Genomic DNA, 22,139 nt, shown 5'->3' with positions numbered 1-22,139 from the left:
TCCCATTTCGCCAATTTTGTTTTTTAGAGAGCTATTTTCTGTTTCCAGGTCACTAATCCTAGTTTTCAAAGGATTTGATTTCTTTATCCACTCTCTCTTTAACTGAGTGGGATGACTTCTCCTGACTCTTTTGCCAAGCCTCCCTCTCCTTTTCCCATTTTTCTTCTAGCTCTCTTGTGAGAGTCTTTTTAATTTCTTTTATGAGATTCATCTGTGCTGAGGAACAGATGATCTCCTCCTTTGGGGATTCACCTGGAGAGTGTTTGTTTTTAGTCTCCTCAGGATTTAGAGTCTGCTCTCTATCCATATAGAAGCTGTCAAGGGTTAAAGTCCTTTTCAGTTTCTTGCTCATTCTGTCTAATAATCAAAGACAAACTATCAAAGAAACAGAATTAAAAATGCTTGAATGGAGGCTGCTTTCTTTGGGGCTGGGTGATGTTACCGGGGCAGTAGTGAAGGCCCTACCAGGACAGCGATAACTGTGCTGCGCTGCCTGCGCTCTGAAATCCCAGAGCGTGCTGAGACACTGTGGGGGAGGGGTGGTCAGGTCCTGAGAGACTCCAGCTGTTTGGGGTTGTATTCTTCACCCATGGTGTTTTTAGCTTCTCTGCTGAGCTGCTGGAGCAAAGTATCTAATCCTGTAGCAAAGCTCTCCCCACAGAGACTGCTGCGATCACGCCCCACCCCCTCTCCGCTCTGCTCGGCTCTGAGCCACCTTCCGTGCTCTCGCTGCAGCTGTCTGCCCACAGTCTGCTTCTGATCTAATAACCGTCCCCGCCCTCGTGCAAAAACAGACCTTTCCTGACGAGTCTCAAGGATGGTTTCTCTTGATAACTAATTGTAGGTTTTTTTTTCAGTCGAGCATTAATTCAGAGGCATGAAATGAAATGGATAATGAGAGAAAAAACGCAGAGGTTACACAGATGTGTGCCTCCTCTCTGCCATCTTGGCCGGAAGTCATAAATTAGTTTCTTAAAGGGACCACAACCTGCTTCAAACATCCTTCCTAAATACTAGTGAGAGGATGAATTTGCACATTTTCAATATCATTTTCCTGTTGAATGTAGTCCTTTTACTACCATTGGAAAGGGTGGTTTTTTTTTTTTTTTTTTTTTTTTTTTTTTTTTTTTTGGGAGAGGGGTTGTTTTTTGTTGTTGTTACTACCATTGGAAAGTTTTTTTTTTTTTTTCAATAATTTAAAATTTTTGTATATGTGGCCTTATATTGAACTTTTAGAAGGAAGGTATCATGATACATTGGAGGAAAGGGTTCTGTATATAAAATTTGAATTTTCTTTGTCACTGAAATTATTTAGTTTTTTGGGTTTTACTTTTCTCATTTCCTCATTGAGGACATTGGTATAGAAGACCTTTTTAGAGTTATGGAGTTTCTAGGTCTAAATGTATAATCCTATGATAGCAGGAAAGTAGCTCCTACTGAGTCAACCTGTATTCCTGCATGTACAATATACATATATGCTGTGTACATATATGTGTGGCTACATGATAAGGCCATATGATGGTTTTTAAAAAAAATAATAGTGATATTTATTCAGTGATTCTCATTTTATATGACAGTGATCTGTCACATATTTTTTGGTTGTTTTTTGTTCCTTGATTAGATTTGATTACCATTTATCAAAATGCTGGAATTTCTTGAAAAATTAAACATTTTGGAAGTGATAGCAGGGCAGGATATATAAAAACATGACTTCCCTGGAAAAACTGGGATGGCTAGTCACTATATCTATTTAAGCTAGTTCTGATATAAGGCATATTGTGGGCAACAGGTTGCATGTGTCCTGGCTTAGGAAGCAGAGCTTGGGCCCCTTTGTTGAATTTTTGAGTCATTGTTTAACTTTTTCTCTAGGTATTAGTTATATTTGTTTGTGGATACCACTAAGATTTTGGCAATATAGCATGTACTTTGATTGTGTATGTGTGTGTGTGTGTATGTGAAAGAGAAATAGAGAGAGGCAGAGAGAAGGAAAGAATGGAGTAGAGAGAGTTATCAAGTAATTTATGCCACTTAAGAAGGCATTTGGTCTTGATAAGCTTTTAAAAGTTCTTTAATCCACAATGGTTTCAACAGGATCATAATTGGCAGTTTTTTCTTTGAAAGTTTCATGGTTGGGGCAGCTAGGTGGTGCATTGGATAGCACATCAGCCCTGAAGTCAGGAGGACCTGACTTCAAATGTGGTTTCAGATACTTAACACTTACTAGCTGTGTGACTCTGGGCAAGTCACTTAACTCCAATTGTCTCAGAAAAAAAGAAAAAGTTTCATGCTTGTAAATTTTTATGTTTCTTATCCAGCCATAAATAGAAATCAAATTATGAATGTTTTATGAAGACAAAAATCTTGCTTTGACCAAAAAGAGCAGTGTCCATAAAAGTTTTGCTTTGCCTTATTGTGGGTTGTAGATAACCTTGAGTTCTTGTAGTAGGCCAGTGCAATGAAAGCTGTGGCAAGTCATACCAAGCTGAAAAATCTTCAGACATTTTAGGCTAGGTGACATATTCTTCTCTTCAAGGATCAGCCTACCTGAAGTATGAAGAATCTCATTACCAAAAAATTGTTCCTGGGGTGATGTGTTTTTAAAAATTATGTTTATCTACAAAACATAACAATATAAAATGATTTCTTTCCACATCTACATTGAGTAGTAGTATTGGAATAGGAATAAAGGATCATAGGATGTAAGAGTCATAATTATATAAGACTCTCTACAACTAGTAATTTAAACTTGCTACTTAATTTATTCAGTGAATTGATTTTGGAAAACTTTGTGGGGAAAATATAGTTCAGGAATTAAAAATTTTTCAAGAAGAGAATCAGAAGATATTAGCAATTATTGAACATTTTTATAAAAGATAGAATTAATCATACTTTAAGACAGGAAATAGTTGCTGAAGAGAAAGTTATTCTAGAATTGGCTGAGATTAAAACTTAGGTCAAAATCATTGTTAAATTAGAAGAAAAGATGAAGTTGAGAATTCATTGAATGTGATTTAACGCCTATCTTAACTGCTTTTAACTATTGACTTTTCAAATTTGGCAGTGGTCAGAAGTTAAATACATTGACTTTATCTCTGTTTTTAGAGAAGTTTGAAATAAAAGTTAATTACTACAAGGAGCCTGAAAGAACCCAGAAACCACTTCAGCTAGATACCACAGAATGTCTATACCAATCAGACAGACACAGGAGCCTCAGACAATGTGTATTTAGGATAAAAATCTTTATTTTTGTAAGACTTATGTAAGAGAAGAATGAAGAATTATGAACATTTTATCTCTTTCAAAACATTATAAGAGGAAGCAAATTTTCCCTGAACTTGGCATGAGAACCAGCCTAAATGGATAATCTAGAGCTGGAAAAGGACAGAAAAAATAGATGTAAAATGGGAATGTACTCCCATTTCTGTAGTGTTATATTATCTTTTGTTGAAAAGGAAAATGCAACTATCACATTTTAATTCAATCTCCTAGGTACTTTAACATACTTTATAAAGAAGGTACCATAGTATTCTAAGAAAAATGATAAGCATCTGACTAAATATATTCAGAAGACACGTTTACAATCACATAACTGGCATATGTTCCAGATAAATAGGAAATAATAACAGCCAGTGATAATCAACAGACATTTCACATATCAATAGACTTCACAAATACTTAGGCTGAAGGACACTTCCCTTTTCTTTGTGTATATTGTTCTCTGCATACAAATGCTATTTACTCTTTGACAATGAAGAGTCTGGTTTAAAAGCCTAACCTGTTATATGATATGTTCTTAGACTGCTCTGACTTCTAGTACTTTCTCCTGCATCAGAATCCTAATTGTACTTGTATTTTAAATCACATTGCAAACATACTCTACCTAGTAGCATTTTGTAGTAGTAGCATTGATTGTTCTGGAAAAGCCTATATTATAAATGGATTGTAAATGGTGACATAACAAGATTTTGTAATTTTATAGTGAGGTGTAGTTAAAATGTATTACCATATTATTGGAGTATGTATAATTTGATTATACCATGCATGTGAAAATATAATATGTATACCTTGATTAAGAGGCACCTAGATCTCTCAACAGGAATCAGGAAGATCCAAATTCAAATCCAATCTCAGACACTTCCTAGTTGTGTTACTTTGGACAAGCCACTTAACTCTTATTTGTCTCAGTTTCCTCAGCTGTAAAATAAGCTGGAGAAGGAAATTGAAAACTACTTTAATACCTTTGACAAGAAAACCTTATGGATAGCATTAGTGTGCTGTGGTCCATAGGTCACAAAGAATCAAACACAATTGAACAACAAGTAATTTGATTAAACACTTACTGTGTTCCAGGTATTGACTGCATTAAATGCTGAGCGTTTGGATAAAAGATATTTCTATTCCAAAGGAGCTCTTACAGTCTAATTAAGAGGACAGCATGAAAACAGTTATATACAGGATAAATTGGAAATAATCACTGTGTAATATTATGTATAGCCTAATTTAATTTTGGCTATTTTTGTTTCCAGCTAGATTTCAAGCTAAATTCTTTTTATATAGCTGAAGGTTCAAGGAATAGTAAATATATGTAGATTTACCTCAGAATTGTTGGCAGCAGACTACATTTACATATAAGAAATTTAAAAACGAATCATCAAAAGCTGTATGTATAGCAGTTTTATAGGTAAAGGTTTGAAAGTACCTTTACATTTTGCCTCGGAAGTTAATTGCATGAACTTCATGAGAGTTTTCTTTTTTCAGTAATTTGGGCTTTTCCCATTTACCTCTCTTCTGAACTGACTTTTGGATAGTAGGGTCCTAGAAATCAAATTCCCAAATTTTATTGGAGTGTTACTAGATTTTGGAAGATGCTAATAAATGGGAATGTGTTAACATGTTTAAAATGAGGAAGGACTAACAGCAATGATTATATGGCAGGAAAAAAACAGCTAAATTGATTAAGAAAGTCAGTGGCTTGCCCCTTTCAGATTGACTAAGATAATGATAAATGTTTGAAGGGATGTGGGAAAATGGGATCTTAATGCATAGTTGATGGATTTGGGAAATGATCCAAGAATTCTGGAGGGCAATTTGGAACTGTGCCCAAAGGGATATAAAACTGTGCATACCCTTTGATTTGCAGTCTCACAAAGAGATCATAAAAGAGGGAAAATAATCCACAGGTACAAAAATATTTTTAGTGGCAAGAAATTGGAAATGGAGTGGATGTCCATCAGTTGGGGAATGGTTGAATAAATTATAGAGTGTGTGTGTGTGTGTGTGTGTGTGTGTGTGTGTGTGTGTGTGTGTGATGAAGTATTATTGTTCTATAAGAAATGATGAGCTGGCTGATTTCAGAAAAGCCTGGAAAGATTTATATGAACTGATGCTGAGTGAATGAGTAGGGCCCAGGAGATCATTGTATACAGTAACAAGATTATGTGATAATCAGTGTAATGGATTTGGCTCTTCTCAGCAGTGTGGCGATTCAAGATAATTCCAGTAGACTTGTTTTAGAAAATGCCATCTGTATCCAAAGAGAGAATTGTAGAGACTGAATATGGTTCAAAGCATAGTATTTTCACATTTTTTTGGTTTTTTTCTTGTGGTTTTTTTCCCCTTTTTGGTCTAATTTTTCTTGTACAACATGACAAATATGGAAATGTATTTAAAAGTTATATCTAACATTTAGTATTTATTTAACCTCCAATGCAGGGCCAGATACAGCAGCTGAGGACGATTATCCCCCTCACCCAGGGCTATGAAGTTTCTTTCCACAAAACAGAGTTTTTGTTTTTACTATAGTTCGGCCCTCCAACAGTCTGAGGGACAGTGAACTGTCCCTTATTTTAAAAGTTTGAGGACCCCTGCAATGTATTGGGGAAGTTCTATAATAAGGTTGTATAATAACAGTGTCTGGCCTCATGGAATTTACATTCTCTGGGATAAATCTGGGATGGGATCAGGGTTCCATAACCATAGAGGTTATGATAAAGAGAAGGGCCACTTCTTTAGTAGAGATTAGAATAAAATAGAAAGAATGAAGGGTGTTATCAGAGGGTTTTTTTTTTTTTTTTTTTTGGTGGGGGGGGGAGAGATAAAGGTGTAAGAGAAAAGAGTAGTATGTTAGGTTAAAGAAAAAAAAAACAGAAGAAACTCTAAGGTAAAATGGTTGCATTATTCATATTTTAATGGCCATTTTTGTAACTTCATAATTGAGTCACATGTAAGTGGAAGGGTTTTTGTGACCAATAGCAGGAGCAATGAACTTGGAAAGTTGAACTTGGGAATCGTTAGGAATTTGGCTCTGTGGCTTCATACTGTTTGGCATTGGGCAAATTATGTAATCTTGAGCATCTGATTATGTGGTAGCTGAAATCTGAACCCTAGTTTTCTGATAACTGTGATTCTGGTTTAAAACTTAGCTTTACTAAGGCTTACAGATGAGAGAACCTTAAATTAGTTTACTTTTCTGTTAGTTTATTGTTTTTGTTAATTTTTTATTTCAGGTTTTAAATATATTTGTTTTTCATATTTGTTATTTGCTTATGAAGGTACTTAAAGGAATGGTAAAGTTTATTACATTTCATTTAGTAACAGCCTTGTCTAAATAAGATTTATATTTAACTGAACAGACACACAGTACTGAAACTGAAAAGCACAAGTACTTTTTCAGCAAAATGGAAGATTTTAAAACTATAAAATAGATTTTTATTTTTGACTGAAAAAAGTGAAAAAGTTAAACAACTGAAAATATTTTTAAGTTTTTGTTGGAATATGGTCAATGTACTTTTAATTATCCACTAAAAATCCACCAAATTTTTTTCACTTGAAGCATTTACAGTTTTACATTTCATTTGTTAATCAAGTGATAAATTAGATTAATAAATTTATACAGAAGTAGAGAATTTTAAAATATAAATGAAAAATATTTCAATTAAATTGATTCATATATGTTGCAGAAGCAATTTTAGATGTCATGAATGGGAAAAAAATTTAAAAAGCATTTATTAAATGTTAATTAGTAAATAATAATGACAATAATAATTAATATTTTATAGTACCTGCTATATGTAAGACACTGCATGAAGTTATAACTGTTTTCTCATTTGATCCTTTCATAAGAAATCTTGGGATTTATCTCCATTTTATAAATGGGGAAAATGAAGCAAATGGTAGTTAAATGACTTGGCTAGGAACTCTGCTAGTAAATATTTAAGACCAGATTTGAATATAGGCCTTCCTGTGTCCAAGCCCTGCACTCCCTCACAACTAGCAGCTCTGTTAGGTACCGTACTGAATACTTAGAATTCAAATGCCAAAATGAAATATTCCCTGACCTCACAGAGTTTATAGTTTGTCCATAAAGTGTATACTTATATATAAATACAAAACAAATGTAAGAGAAATGGAGAAGAGATCTGTTCTCTATTCACCACTGTACATTTATACTATAAAATCTACCTTGTATTTGATTGTGATAAGTTAAGCCAACAAACACAATAGTAGACAATTAGTAAATGCTTGAGGAATAGAATTAGTTTTATATATGACACTTTAAGAAACAAAACATAATAAAATAGAAAATGATATTGTTAAATTAATTAATTTTCTTCTTTTCTTCCCTTAGCATTAGATGTGCTTTGTGTAGAAACAGAAGTAACCATTTTTCCAGTTGTATTTTTTGTGAAGTTTATTGGGAAGGTTAATATCAGATTTTACCCCTTGATCAGGCTTTATGTGTAAGGAAAAATTCTAGGAACCTGCATAATCATTTTTTTTTTCCTGTATTTCTTTGAGAGGACCTGAGAGAAGTGATAGTAGCGAAAATGTATGACCACATTGAGGAAGTGGTCTTTAGTGCCTCTTCATGGGTATCTTAGACATTTAAATCTTTGTTACATATTGAATGAGAGGAATGTATTTGACTACAGTTATTTGGCAAGAAGTCTTTTACTGGGGAATCAAGAATATTTAGTGAGTGCCTAAACCTCTGAGTCAAAAAGCCCTCAGGTTAAATCCAGCTTCAGACATTAGCTGGGTGAACCTGAGCAAGTCACTTAACCTCTTTTCTTTTATTTTTCTCATTTATAAAATTGAAATAATAGCAATTTCCTCCTAGGATTCTTGTGATGATAAAATGAGATATTTGTTAAGTGCTTTGCAAATTTTAAAGTGCTATACAAATACTAACCAATATAATGACAATGTCCACTTGATATATCATACTGTAACTATCAGTACGCTATGTTTACCTGTTAACTTATTTGTGATCATCACTCATTTGTTTTATCAGGTGCATAACTTAAACATATTTGTGGCTATGTTATTACACATTTGCTTTTTGTTGTTAATAGTAGTGATGGATGTGCACTGGAATGGGTAATATTTGTGAGACAAAAGAATAGCCTATTTAGACAATTGTACACAGAAGAAATCCATATTGAAGACATAGCTTTGAGAAAGCATAGAGGCGTACTTTTCCAGATATATAAAAAGGGGGAAGATATCTGCATGAGTGGAAGAAACATGTACTTGCACCAAAAAGTGATTAAAAAGTACTTTAGTAACTGCTGACACATGTTCTTCTATTCTCATTTTTATAAAATTGTATAAAAATATTCTGAACATACATTGGGGATATCCTTGGTGATGTATGAAAAGGGAGTCACAGGGTTTATATAGATTATTTTCTGTTGTGAATTATATCTTCAAAGTCATGTGACTGAAGGGTATAGAGATTACAATAGTTCACAATGTTCATAGTTTCTGAGTATAAAAAAAATAGACTGAGCAAAAACCAAGCATAATGACAGTTTTCTCTAAGCTTCATTTGGTTCCATTGCTTCTAGGTTAAATTATTAATTCTTCTGTTTGGTACATAAAGCTCTTTTCATGGTAGAGTAAAAACCTGGCTCCACTTTACATTTCCAAGTTGATTACACTTGACTCACCTTCCTGTATTCTCCAATCTGTCCCTTTACAGCATTCCAATTAGTCAAAGGTCTTTCTATCACGATACCTTGAAGGTTCAATTGAAGTTTTACCTTCTAAGAAACCTTTCCTGATTTCCCCAGTTAGTTTACATCCTGGGTACATTTTTATTTTGTACCTATCTTATATTTGGTTATTTGTGTTCACAATGCATACCTCTAGTAGAATTTAAATTTCTTGAGACTTGCTTTTTGTCTTTGTATTTTCAGCCCTCAGCACAGGATCTGGCACTGGTAGGCACTTAAACATGCTTGCTGACTGAAAGTATGTGAATTGATAGGAAGAACAAAGAGAACTAAATTTTGAAAATATACCAGTGATGGATTTGAAATGATCATTAAATATCAATGGCATTTATCAGATTAAGATATAGAGCATTGTTACGTATTCATTTAGACAAATTATGTTGATATAAAAATTGTCAGTTAAAAGTGGGAAAATTATTATATTTTAATGGTTAATTACATGTTGGTAAAAAGATTTTGAAATAATATTAGTAATTTTGGAAGAAGGCAAACTACTAAAGAATAATAACAATAAATAGCATTTATGTAGTTCTTTAAGTTTTCAAAACACATATGTAATCTCATTTGATCTTCATAGCAATTTTGGGAGGTTAGATACTATTATTGCCCCTTTTGTACAGATGGGGAAAGGAAGGCTGTGTGAGGTGATATGATTTGTCTAAAGTCACAGTTAAGAAAGAAGTATCTGAGGCAGGTTTTGAGGGAATTTGATCGCCCTAACTCACTGCGGGGCTTCTCCTTGCCTGCCTCAGAAGGAACCCTTAATGTAGATCACATATAATTCTGATACAGTTGTATCACTAATTCCTTCTGAAAATACCTCCCCTGTAGCCGCAAGCCTCTTGTTTGCTAGTGTGCCTTTTCATCCTGGGACTATGACCTAGATCCGTATTTGGACAACGTAAGAGAATCCTTTATCCAGTGCCAGCAAAGGGACTCTTGTAATTTCCTTCTGACCAGTTGTCCGCCCCCAACTATCTCTGACTTGAAAATTCTGGAAGCCAAAGCTGATTTGCTGAGTCAGGTGCCCCCAATGCCTGCTGGTTCACTGGGCCTCAGCCCTGCACTCCACTCTCATTCCAATTTTATAGACCTTCCTCCTGACCTTCTAAGTTGTCTTGGATTGGACAATTTCTTTACTTCATTCTTTTGTGAGTTCTGCTATTCTAGAATTCATTTTGAGGAGTAATTTAAAGTTGTTTGAAGGAGTATTTAGGAGAGTTCAGGCTTCTTCTTTGCCATATTGGATCCACATCTCCCAGGGTGTAATTCTGAATACACTTATTCAAGAACTTGTGTTTACTATCTGTAGTTGATGATTTGTGGGCCTTCTTGTCCTCTTCTTGCTATTTTTTAAGTGACAGGTTGCTTTTGGTAATTTTGTTGATGAAAAAAATTCACTTTAATTTTCTCTTAAATAAAATACACTTTTAAATGTTGTCACATGTGACATGATATACAAAGTACTATTGCTTACATATTGAATTAGCTCGTTAGTTTTTCTATCAGTTGAATGATCTGTTTTTCAGAACATCACAGAATGATTTAAAATGAGTTTTGTTTTAATTCAAATTCTAAATTTGTTTAATTCTAGAACCATGTAGACTTGATGATTTAATGTTTTAGAAGTATTACAAGCTGATGGCAAACAGGTGATGCAGTAGATTGTAGTTTGGAAGATTTGAGTTCAAATTTAGTCTCAGAAGTTGTGTGATCCTGAGCAAATCACTTAACCTCTTTTTGCTTTTTATCTCTTCAACTGTAAAACAGAATATCACTGCAACTATGTTGTAGGGTTATTGTAAGGATCAAATGAAATAATATTTGTAAACTGCTTGGTAGAATGACTTATATTCCCCCCGTTCCTTACTTGAATACTTTGTAAAAATAAGGGGAAAGATGGAAGAAAGGAATTTATATTAGGGGCCATTTAAAAGTAATTCTTTATGTATGTAAACTATTCTGTGTTTGCCCTTTACCCACTAGATTATAGAAAATTGGAAGTGAAGAGGTGGAGAAAAATATTTTAATTGTTATAATACACATTTCAAATAAATCCAGGTTAAAGTTAGTTCATTATACAATTAGGACTTCATTTTGAAATTTAATTGTACAACTGGGTTAGTTACACCATAAAGCAGTATTAATAGATACCAACCTTATAGGAAGAGTGATGTCTTTTACTCCAATGCTTGAAAGTAGCAAAAACTACCTATTTTGTGCTTTCAGATATGGTATTCTTGTTTGTCTGTGTCTGTGTGTATGCACATGTATGCGTGCGCATGTTCATCTATATCTGTTAGCAGTATGGTTATCTACATCATTTATTCTTGATGTTTTAAATTTTAAAAGGACCTTGGTTATGGTTTTTTAATCATTTTGTCTTAGTGACAAATGAATAGCTTGTTTGCTTCCAAGTTTAAAAAAATTCTGTGATTCAAATTTTTTGATAATGATTCTTCTGTGTTTCAAGTCTCATATCTTTTGTAAGATAAGCATGAAGAATACTAATAAATCTTTAATTTTTATTTATATTTTGTTTTTATGTCATCAATCTCTTCTTTTTGTAACCATAGAGCCATCCCTTCAAGATTAATAATGAAAAAGAAAAATCAGATCAGCAAAACTAATCCTGGCATCTGTCAAGTTTTACTGCATATGAAGTGTTCTAGGATCTTTTATCCCTTCCCAGTTCTCCTTTTGCAAAGAAGCGAAGAATGTGCATTCTCACATTTTATCTTCAGGGTCAAGCTTATTCATTTATAATTGTTTTCCTAACTAGTATTGTGAATCTATATTTTCCTAATTGCATTTTTTTTCAATTCATTTTTATCTAAATTGAGCTTAATCTTTTTCAGGCCCAGATTGCATTCCTTCAAGGAGAAAGGAAAGGACAAGAAAATCTGAAGAAAGATCTAGTAAGGAGGATCAAAATGCTGGAATATGCTCTTAAACAGGAAAGGTACTTCGCTAAAACAGAAGAGAATGTTTTAAGTTTCTTCAGTTACTTCAAGAGTACTTTTTTGTCACTTCCCAGATGATAAGTTTTAGAATTCTAAATTCACGTAAATTCAGAAGATTTGTTTAAATATTTAATTTTGAGAAGCAGTATTATTTAGTGTTTACAGAGTTAACCTCTAATTTAGGAAGACCTGCAAGTCCTGCCTCCTATGTATTCTGGCTGATTAGTCAGTCACTGAACTCCTCCATGCAACTTATAAGAACACTTGCTAAATTTTATTGTCAGAAGGGAGTTTCTCACTTTGGAATACTTTATATCAAAGAAAAGAGCAAAAAAAATTTTTGAAAGATATTTGAGTCTTATTTTATTGTACCTAAAAGGATTTGACTGGGAATACTTAGTTTTCTCCAATTTAGATGGATAAATTATTATTTAAAATTTTTAACCTAAGTAGCTTCAAAAAATAAAATATCCAGGTGGTACAGATTAGGGAAATAAGCATAAAGTGGTTCATAGACCTGCATGAGAATTCTGGCCTTGTCAATTATTGTCTGAGCTTAGACAAATCATGTAACATCTTTGAATTGTTTCCTCATTTATAAAATGAAAAGAGTTAAATGGACTAGTTGACCTCAAAGGTATTTTCCAGATAAATCCTATATTCATAGATACCTGAATTTCCCCAAAATTAATTTTTAAAATGTCTTGGATTAAGAATTGACTGACTAATTAAGACTGACTAATAAAAGAAATATTGATATCTCTAATTTTATACATTTAGGAGCATTTTAAGAAATTTTGACTGGTGTGTTGGAAAGAGAATTGAATTGGGAATCAAAAGACCTGATTTAGGTTCATTAATTTAATAGATATTTATTGGATTCCTACTAGGTATAAGTCGGTATGACAAAATACTATGAATGAGATAAAGCATGAGTCACTTAAGACTCTTAGGATTTAGTTTAATTTTGGAGAAGTCACTTAGAGTTAGTCTCTAGTGGTTCTTCATGGTTCTAAAATTTTATGATTTTAATAAATCCATATTTTAGTAAAGGAAATTTAAAATTAAATAAATGGAATCCTCTTTTTTCCCATCATCTTTCATAAAATCAAAAAAAATTCTGGGGGGAAATTTTTTCTGGTTAACTGACTTGAAAATCTTTTTGTCATTTGTTCTATCCTTTTCTTTATTTTCAACTTTATTTTCACTTCCTGGTCCTGGTCTTGGTCCTGGTCCTGGTCCTGTTTCTGTATCTTCCTTAGGAGTTCCTTTCCCCTCTAATTTTGATCTGCTTATAGATTAAAAAGGCTTCTGATCTGCTATGGGTTAAGAAACTATATTAAAGTTGATTAAAATTATTTAAAATAAAATAAATTTGGAGTCTCAGTAAAGCAAATGAACTTTTGTGATAATAATTTTATATACTTAAGAAACTATATTAAAGTTGACTAAAATTATTTAAAATAAAATAAATTTGGAGTCTCAGTAAAGCAAATGAACTTTTGTGATAATAATTTTATCTACTTAAGTGCTGCTTTTTTGTCTTAGTTCTTAGCCATGTCTCAAATAGTTGAACTGATTGTATAAAACCCTTCCTGAAAAGCATTATATACATTTTTTAATTTCAACAGATTGAGATTATAGATATTAGAAGAAAAATGCATACTCTTTCAGCATGACTAATAATGTTAATGTTATGGGACCCAAAAAAATGTATGTGGTTTGTGGGTACAAGGAGAAACATAACTGGTATTATTGTATCATGTTAGTATAGCCATGATCGTAACTCATCAAGAAACTTGGGGATTTATTCTTGGAAATTCATTCTTTTAATCAACATGAATTATCTTGTCAAAATCACACCATTTGGCTTACTAGATTTTATAGTAAATTAGGTTAAAAATTAGAAGGAAATGCTGATTTTTTTTTAAAATGAAATTTTAAAACATCTCAAATTTATTGACATTTACATAGTTTAGGTGCTTTATGTTTAAGTGAACAACATTAATTTAAAATTGTTCTTTCAGCTCAAAAACTGTTTGCTTTTCGAGTTTTCTGTCAAGAAGAGATAAATGTGGATATGTGCAAATAATTATATTGTACAAGTGTGGAAGGATAAGATTTTATAATTGGGTTAAAAGTGAACTGCAGGGGCAGCTACATGGTGCAGTGGATAAGAGTACCAGTCTTGAAGTCGGGAGGACCTGAGTTCAAATCTGGTCTGAGACACTTAATACTTCCTATCTATGTGATCCCGGGCAAATCACTTAACCCAAATTGCCCCAGCAAAAAAATTAAATAAATAGTCAGCTGCAGGAATGTAAATTGGGAGAAGTATGGCCATATAGTAGTTCATCCAAAATAGATCTAGGAGTTTTGTTGGACTCTAAATTTACTATAAGTCATCATTATGTGGCAGCCAAACAAACATAATAGCAGATTGTATTAAGAGAGGCATAGTGTGCAGTCCTGTAGAAGTTAAAAAGTTGATCTGCCCTGGTCAGATTACAAATGGAGTAATATGTTCAGTTTTGGGTGTTAATTTTAGGAATGCCATGGATAAGATAAAGAGGGTCGGGAAGCAATGGCTGGTAAAAGTCTTCATTTTATATATCATGAATTTGAGTTATAGGAAATGTTTAGCTTGGAGAAATCTTCAAGTAGTTGATGTGGCTTCTCTACAATTTTGACCAGCAGAAGAAGTTTAACTTTTCTCCTTCCACTATAAGATTAGTCAAATTAATGTTAATGGTTTGCATGGTTCTTCTTTCATCAATAATTGCAGGAAATAAGTTTATGGTATATAATCTTTTCCTTTATTTTAGGCAGCTGGATGACTTAGCCTTAACAAGTAGCCCACATTTTAAAAGCACTTGATGATGTATAGATCTCTTTCCTCACAACTATCTAGTTATATAATACAAAATGTCATTATTTCCATTTTTTAGTTGGAGGAAACAGATGCTTGTGATGTCAAGTGACTTTCCCAACAACACAGTTCTAAAAGGCAGAATGGGAACCTAAATTCAATAGAAAGTGGAGCATGGTAAATAGACGTGGATTTGAAGTCAGATAACCTGGATTCAAATTCTAGCCTGCCATTTACTAATGTTTGTGCCTTTGGACAATGCACTTCATTTTTCAAGCCCTCAGTTTCTTCATCTTCAAGCTGAGGGGATTAGACTGGATGACTAGGTTTTTTTTTTTTGTTTGTTTGTTTGTTTTTTTTGGTTTCTAATCTAATAAATATTTATGATCTTTAAATTCCATGTCTAGTGTTCTTTATATTAAACCATGCAGCTTCTCTTAACAAAAGACTTGGATATTATGTTTTTGGTCATGAAATGTATTCCTCCCCTCCTTATTTGCAAACATTAATAGTCTAGCTCAGATGCAGTCTTTTTTGTCAGCCTTTTCTGAATCCACTCTCCTTAACACTATACCTATACCCCTCATGCATTTCTCATATTCTGATTTTGTATTATAATTATTTATATTCATGCCATAACTTTCCTACTAGATTTTAAGTAGAGATTGGAAAGCAAGTCTTATTCATGTTTACTTCCCTAGCTAGGTTTTAGCACCAAGAAATCCTTTGGGATAGATATAATTTTTTCCTAAGTTTCATTAGAGTTTAATCAGAGCTATTGCATGCTCATTCATTTAAATATATTTTAAGATGGTTTATATTTTCTCATTTCTCTGTTAGAGCCAAATATCATAAATTGAAGTATGGAACAGAGTTGAATCAGGGAGATATGAAGCCTCCAAGTTACGATTCTGGTAAGAAATTAAAACAGTTTTGTTATTTATCATACTGATCCTTTATTCCCACAACAAATAACAAACAAATATTTGTCTGAAGTATAGTCATGTTTTCACTATTTGGATGCTAATGACTATATACTTCATCCTGGATACTTTCTTTAGTATTTCTCTCCACTATTTTTTTCTTTTTTTTCTTTTTGCTTCCTTCCTGATACACATTTACTATATTTATTTCTTTGCATTTCTTCCTTTTCGCTCTTTATTTTCTTAAATATTATCTTTAACAACAGTTTTAGTGCACCTTAATTGGGCAAAGCAAGCACAAATATGTAGCAAATAGCACAGACATCCATCTATGATCAAGATGTCTGTCAGAGAGAGGAATTTTAAGATGCACACTTTAAAGCATTCTGTCATTGAAATCTTAAAAGAGAGAGAAGAAAATATTGAAATGAGATTTTTCCTTTTGTAGTAAACCAAAACAGATAACACGTAAAGGTCTTTGCAGACCTTCAAACTCTATACAAATGCCAGTTAGTGGTGGTCATCATAGAAAGTAGTAGTGTAAAGAAAATTGTCTGTTTTCTATTTATCTTCATTGAGACAGAAGGTTATCTTTAAAGGGACACATTGCAATATGTATTTCAGGTATGCTTGTTAGTTTTGCAGTGAAATCTTGACACTCAGATAGTTTCACATTTGCCATATTCCTTCCTGTGCTTTTCTCCTTTTTGCACCAAACCATGTAACTTTCAGTCTAGATGAGAGGGAAGGTAGAAGCAATGATTATCAAGTGTAGTCACCCATCAGAAGTGTGTAATGAGTTTCTTTGTTAAGTGTTGGTTGGACAAAACTGCACCCATGAACCTGGATGTTTTAAAGTCATTATATTTGTAGGATCCTATATTAGAGATGGAAGGATAAGCCCCTCCTTATTATAGATGAAGAAAGTGAGGCCCAGAGAGCTTAACTGAATTGATTAAGATTATCCAGGCAGTTAGTGGCAAAAGTCGTCTGGTAAGAAACCCAGTACCCTTCCTTTTATACCAGCTGCCTCCCATATTAAAAAATGATTAGGTACTATTAGTTTTTTTTCTTTAAAAAAATAAAATCCAGCAAATGGTAAGTGCACAGGTTATATGTTTTTGAAAAACTTGGAACAGAATATTTTAAACCATTACTAAACGGATTTTCCAATTTATGAAATAGTTTTCTTGTTATAAATAATTTAAAATATCTTATACAATGAAAAAATAGTAACAAAACTTTTAAAAAGCTATGTCTATGTAATGTCTAGGTAATTTGGCATCAAAAAAAAGTAATTTTATATATGTGCAAAGTTTGTTTTTTATAATTGTTACAATCTTATCCCTGCTGAGTAGGAATAGGATTGCTGATGACTTAGAGCATCATTTCTTTGTGAAGGGGATTACATAAATACTATAGGAAATAAGTTATTAACATTTTTAATTGCTTGAAAAGTCTTTTCAGTGTCTGAAGTTATAACTAGAAAAATATAAATTGCAGATTTTGTGTGTATGTGGAGATCAAAGTTTGATAGTTTATTTAACATGGGATTATATTTTGTAAGTTTTTATAGGTTTTATAGGTTTAAAATCACTTTGTTAGTAGAGGATCATAAAATTTTGATTTTATTCATAAAGTATTATGTTTGGCATATTAAATTTAAAAGCATGTAGATATTGACAAATATACTAATTGTTCTCTTTCATTACAAATGAAGTCAGTCTTTTATATATATTTATGCATATATAAATATATATGAAAATATGTAGACCTTTTTTTTTCCTATAGGCAAATAGAGAGACATACATATATACATGCTGGTTTTTCTCGTATATAAGAAGATTGCACATGTTCTTTTCTTTGTTGAACAGTTGTATCTGGTACATCATAACCCCATTTGGGGTTTTCTTGGGAAAGATAGTGCTGTAGTATTTCCTTCTCCAACTCATTTATAGAGGAACTGAAGCACACAAGGTGACTTGCTGAGGGTTACACACTTTGTGTTGAGGCCAGATTTGAACTCATAAAGAGAGTCTTCCTAATTTCCAAGCCTAGTGCTCTGTCCACTGAACCACCTAGTTTCACCTTGCAAACAGTGGGAAAAAAATTATTTGCTTAGACCTGGTTTCGTTAGTGTTGTGAACTCCTAATGAAGAAGATGCTGTTTAGATATGCTCACCAATTCATTTCTAACTTAGCTTACAAAGTTGCCTGGTGCAGTGGAAGGTTAAGTGACATTTCCATGGTCACACAGCATGTCCTAGTGTCTTAAAGCACCTCACTTGGGGCAATGATAATGTGGATTTTGAAACCCTCTTCAAATGCTTACTTTGTATAATTGTGGTCAAATTACTGGACCTCTCTTGGTCTCATTTTCCTCCTTCGAAAAATGTTGATAATAAGAGCACTTGTCACAAAGTTGTTTTGAGGGTTAAAAGATATATATATATGGTTTTTTTTTTTTTTTTTGCAGTGCTTAAAGTTCCATATAAATATTGGCTATTAAATGTTATTGTTAGGTATCAGGGGTAGAATTTGAATCCAGGTCTTCCTGATATCTAAGCTGACCTTTTATTGATTGCATCACACTGTGGACAGTGATGATTCTCACAATAAAAAACCTATTAGTATCATTTTTTAAAAGTATTATTTACCATTTATTATTTCTAAAACTAAAAAGAAAGCTCTCATTTCAGCAAAAAGTTAGAAAACTCATTGACTAAAAATTTGATACTATTAAACTTGGTTAAATTAGTCTCCTTTTCTGAGACATTGCTATTAGTGGTTTTTGCAGTTTTAGTAATTTCACTTTTTGAACTTTTGTTACTTTAGCAATCTCATGTCTTATAGGGCAAAAAACAATTATGTTATATTGCAATGCCACAGTTTATTCAGCCATTCCCAAATCAGTGTGCCCTCATTTGTTTTCTATTCTTTGATACTACAAAAAATGCTACTAAGAATATCTTACAGATTTGTTTCTTTTTGCTATAGAAGATGGGAGAATTTTAAACAGTCAAAGAGAAGTAAAATGAATATTGAGACTAGTATCCAGGGACTTGCCACATTGCTATGTTTGGCATAATCCCATACTGTATTTCTGAACCAATACACCTATATTTGTTATTCTGTAACAATGAAAAGTATTGTTGAAATATTGAATCATAAATTGATGCTTGTTTCATAAACTAGTAGAAGGACTATCATCATATTTTTGTTTCTGAATGTACTATAACATAAGTTGAGTAACAAAATTTTTCCATTTTGTAGTGGAGTTGTCTCTATATTTTGTGTTTGAAAGCAAAATCATAGTTAATCTCAAAAACAGTTGTTATGTCTGAACCATTTGGCAAGAAATGTTTGACAAAACTTCACTGAATTTTTCAGAAGCCTTTAATTTTCTTTCTTTTTAAAAATTTTATGTAGAGACTTCCGGCCAAGATGGCGGAGAGGAGGCACACTGCTGTGTAACCTCCGCGTTTTTCTCTCACTATCCATTTCATTTCATGCCTCTGAATTAATGCTCGACTGAAAAAAAACATACAATTAGTTACCAAGAGAAACCATCCTTGAGACTCGTCAAGAAAGGTCTGTTTTTGCGCAAGGGCGGGGACGATTATTAGATCGGAAGCAGGCTGAGGACAGCAGCGGCAGCGAGAGCACGGAAGGCGGCTCAGAGCCGAGCAGAGTGGAGAGGGGGTGGGGTGTGATCGCAGCAGTCTCTGCGGGGAGAGCTTTGCTACAGGATTAGATACTTTGCTCCGGCAGCAAGTCAGCAGCCCAGCAGAGAAGCTAAAAACACCGGGGGTGAAGAATACAACCTCAAACAGCTGGAGTCTCTCGGGACCTGGCCACCCCTCCCCCACAGTGTCTCAGCACACTCTTGGGTCTCAGAGCACAGGCGCAGCACAGTAGGGCCAGTGCCTCACAGCTACCCTGCCCCTCCCCCAAAGAAAGCAGCCTCCATTCAAGGGTTTTTTTCTTCTGTTTCTTTGATAATTTGTCTTTGATTATTAGACAGAATGAGCAAGAAACTGAAAAAGACTTTAACCCTTGACAGCTTCTATACAGATAAAGAGCAGACTCCAAATCCTGAGGAGACTAAAAACAAACAGTCCCCAGGTGAATCCCCAAAGGAGGAGATCATCTGTTCCTCAGCACAGATGAATCTCATGGAGGAAATTAAAAAGGCTCTCACAAGGGAGCTAGAAGAAAAATGGGAAAAGGAGAGGGAGGCTTGGCAAAAGTAGAGGGAAGCTTGGGAAAAGGAGAGGGAGGTTTTGCAAAAGGAGAGGGAGACTTGGCAAAAGGAGAGGGAGGCTTGGCAAAAGAGCCTGGAGAAGTCATCCCACTCAGTTAAAGAGAGAGTGGATAAAGAAATCAAATTGTTGAAAAATAGGATTGGTGAACTGGAAAACAAAATTGGCGAAATGGAAAAAAATTCCATAGAACAAAAGAACTCAATTGGACAATTAGAAAAAGATCTTTAAAAAGTGAGTGAAGAAAATACTTCACTGAAAATCAGGGTCGAACAAATGGAATTGAATGACTCGAGGAGACAAGAAGAATCAGTCAAGCAAATCCAAAAAAATCAAACAATGGAAAAGAATGTGAAATACCTTCTGGGGAAGACAACAGACCTGGAAAACAGATCCAGGAGAGACAATCTGAGAATCATCGGACTCCCAGAAAAGTATGATGAAAAAAAGAGTCTGGACACTATTTTCCAGGAAATTATCAAAGAGAACTGCCCAGAAGTCATAGAAACAGAGGGTAAAATAGACATTGAAAGAATTCATCGATCCCCTAATGAAAGGGATCCTAAAATCAAAACACCAAGAAATATAGTGGCCAAATGCCAGAACCCTCAGACGAAGGAAAAAATATTGCAAGCAGCTAGAAAAATCCAATTCAAGTATCGAGGAGCCACAATAAGGATCACCCAGGATCTAGCAGCATCCACATTAAAGGATCGAAGGGCCTGGAATATGATATTCCGAAAGGCTAAGGAACTTGGTATGCAACCAAAAATAACTTACCCAGCGAGAATGAGCATCTTTTTCCAGGGAAGAAGATGGACATTCAACGAAGTAAGCGAATTTCACCTATTTTTGATGAAAAAGCCAGAACTTAACAAAAAATTTGATCTACAAGTACAGAACTCAAGAGAAATCTAAAAAGGTAAAGATTAATCTTGGGAACCATATTTTGGCTATAAAGATGTATAAAGAATACATATATACCTTGTTCTAGAAACTAGATGTGGAAAGGACATTGTACCAGAAAAAGGGTAAAGTGGGGGTATTACATCTCATGAAGAGGCATAGAAAACCTATTATATCTGAGAGAAAGAATGGAGAGGGATGAATATAGTGAGTATTTTACTGCTTTCAGAATTGGCTTTAAGGGAAAATTTTAGACATATTCTATGGTGAAACTTCTCCCACCTCATTGAAAAGTGAGAAGGGAAAAGTGAAAAGGGAAGGAATAAGCTAAGTGGAAGGGAATACGGTAACTGGGAGGGAAAGGGGTAAGATAGGGGGAGGAACTCTAAGGCGGGGGGAGGGATACTAAAAAGGGAAGGCTGTGAGAAGCAAGTGGTGCTCACAAGCTTAATACTGGGAAGGGGGGTAAGGGGGTAAGAAGGGAGAAAAGCATAAACCGGGGTTAACAAGATGGCAAGTAATACAGAAATGGTCATTTTAACCATAAATGTGAACGGGGTAAACTCCTCCATAAAGAGGAAGCGGTTAGCAGAATGGATTAAAAGCCAGAATCCTACAATATGTTGTTTACAGGAAACACACCTGAAGGAGGGAGATACATGTAGGTTAGAGGTAAAAGGTTGGAGCAAAATCTACTATGCTTCAGGTGAAGTCAAAAAAGCAGGGGTAGCCACCCTGATCTCAGATCAAGCTTAAGCAAAAATTGATCTAATCAAAAGAGATAAGGAAGGGCACTATATCTTGCTAAAGGGTAGAATGAATAATGAAACAGTATCTATATTAAATATATATGCACCAAGTGGTGTAGCATCCAAATTCTTAAAAGAGAAATTAAGAGAGCTGCAAGAAGAAATAGACAGTAAAACTATAATAGTGGGAGATCTCAACCTTGCATTCTCAGAATTAGATAAATCAAACCACAAAATAAATAAGAAAGAAGTCAAAGAGATAAATAGAATACTAGAAAAATTAGATATGATAGATCTCTGGAGAAAATGTAATGGGGACAGAAAGGAGTACATCATCTTTTCAGCAGTTCATGGAACTTATACAAAAATTGACCATATATTAGGACATAAAAACCTCAAACTCAAATGCAGTAAGGCAGAAATAATGAATGTATCCTTTTCAGACCACAA

At 33.8% G+C, this 22,139-nt stretch overlaps 1 protein-coding gene across 2 annotated transcripts in view; it reads left to right on the top strand.

The window, feature by feature from the left end:
- Positions 1-22,139, top strand: part of STRN (striatin) — a 164,028-nt gene that overhangs the window by 32,540 nt on the left and 109,349 nt on the right. For both annotated transcript variants that reach the window (XM_051976149.1, XM_051976150.1), the window contains exons 2-3: positions 11,876-11,979; positions 15,690-15,763. In XM_051976149.1, the coding sequence (XP_051832109.1) occupies positions 11,876-11,979; positions 15,690-15,763 (178 nt within the window). The remainder of the gene's footprint in view (positions 1-11,875; positions 11,980-15,689; positions 15,764-22,139) is intronic.

This window comes from Antechinus flavipes, chromosome 2 (assembly GCF_016432865.1).
Source record: "Antechinus flavipes isolate AdamAnt ecotype Samford, QLD, Australia chromosome 2, AdamAnt_v2, whole genome shotgun sequence".
In the NCBI taxonomy this organism is placed as follows: Eukaryota; Metazoa; Chordata; class Mammalia; order Dasyuromorphia; family Dasyuridae; genus Antechinus; species Antechinus flavipes.
Note: the sequence above shows the minus strand (reverse complement) of the source record. Positions and strands in the feature narration are given on the sequence as shown.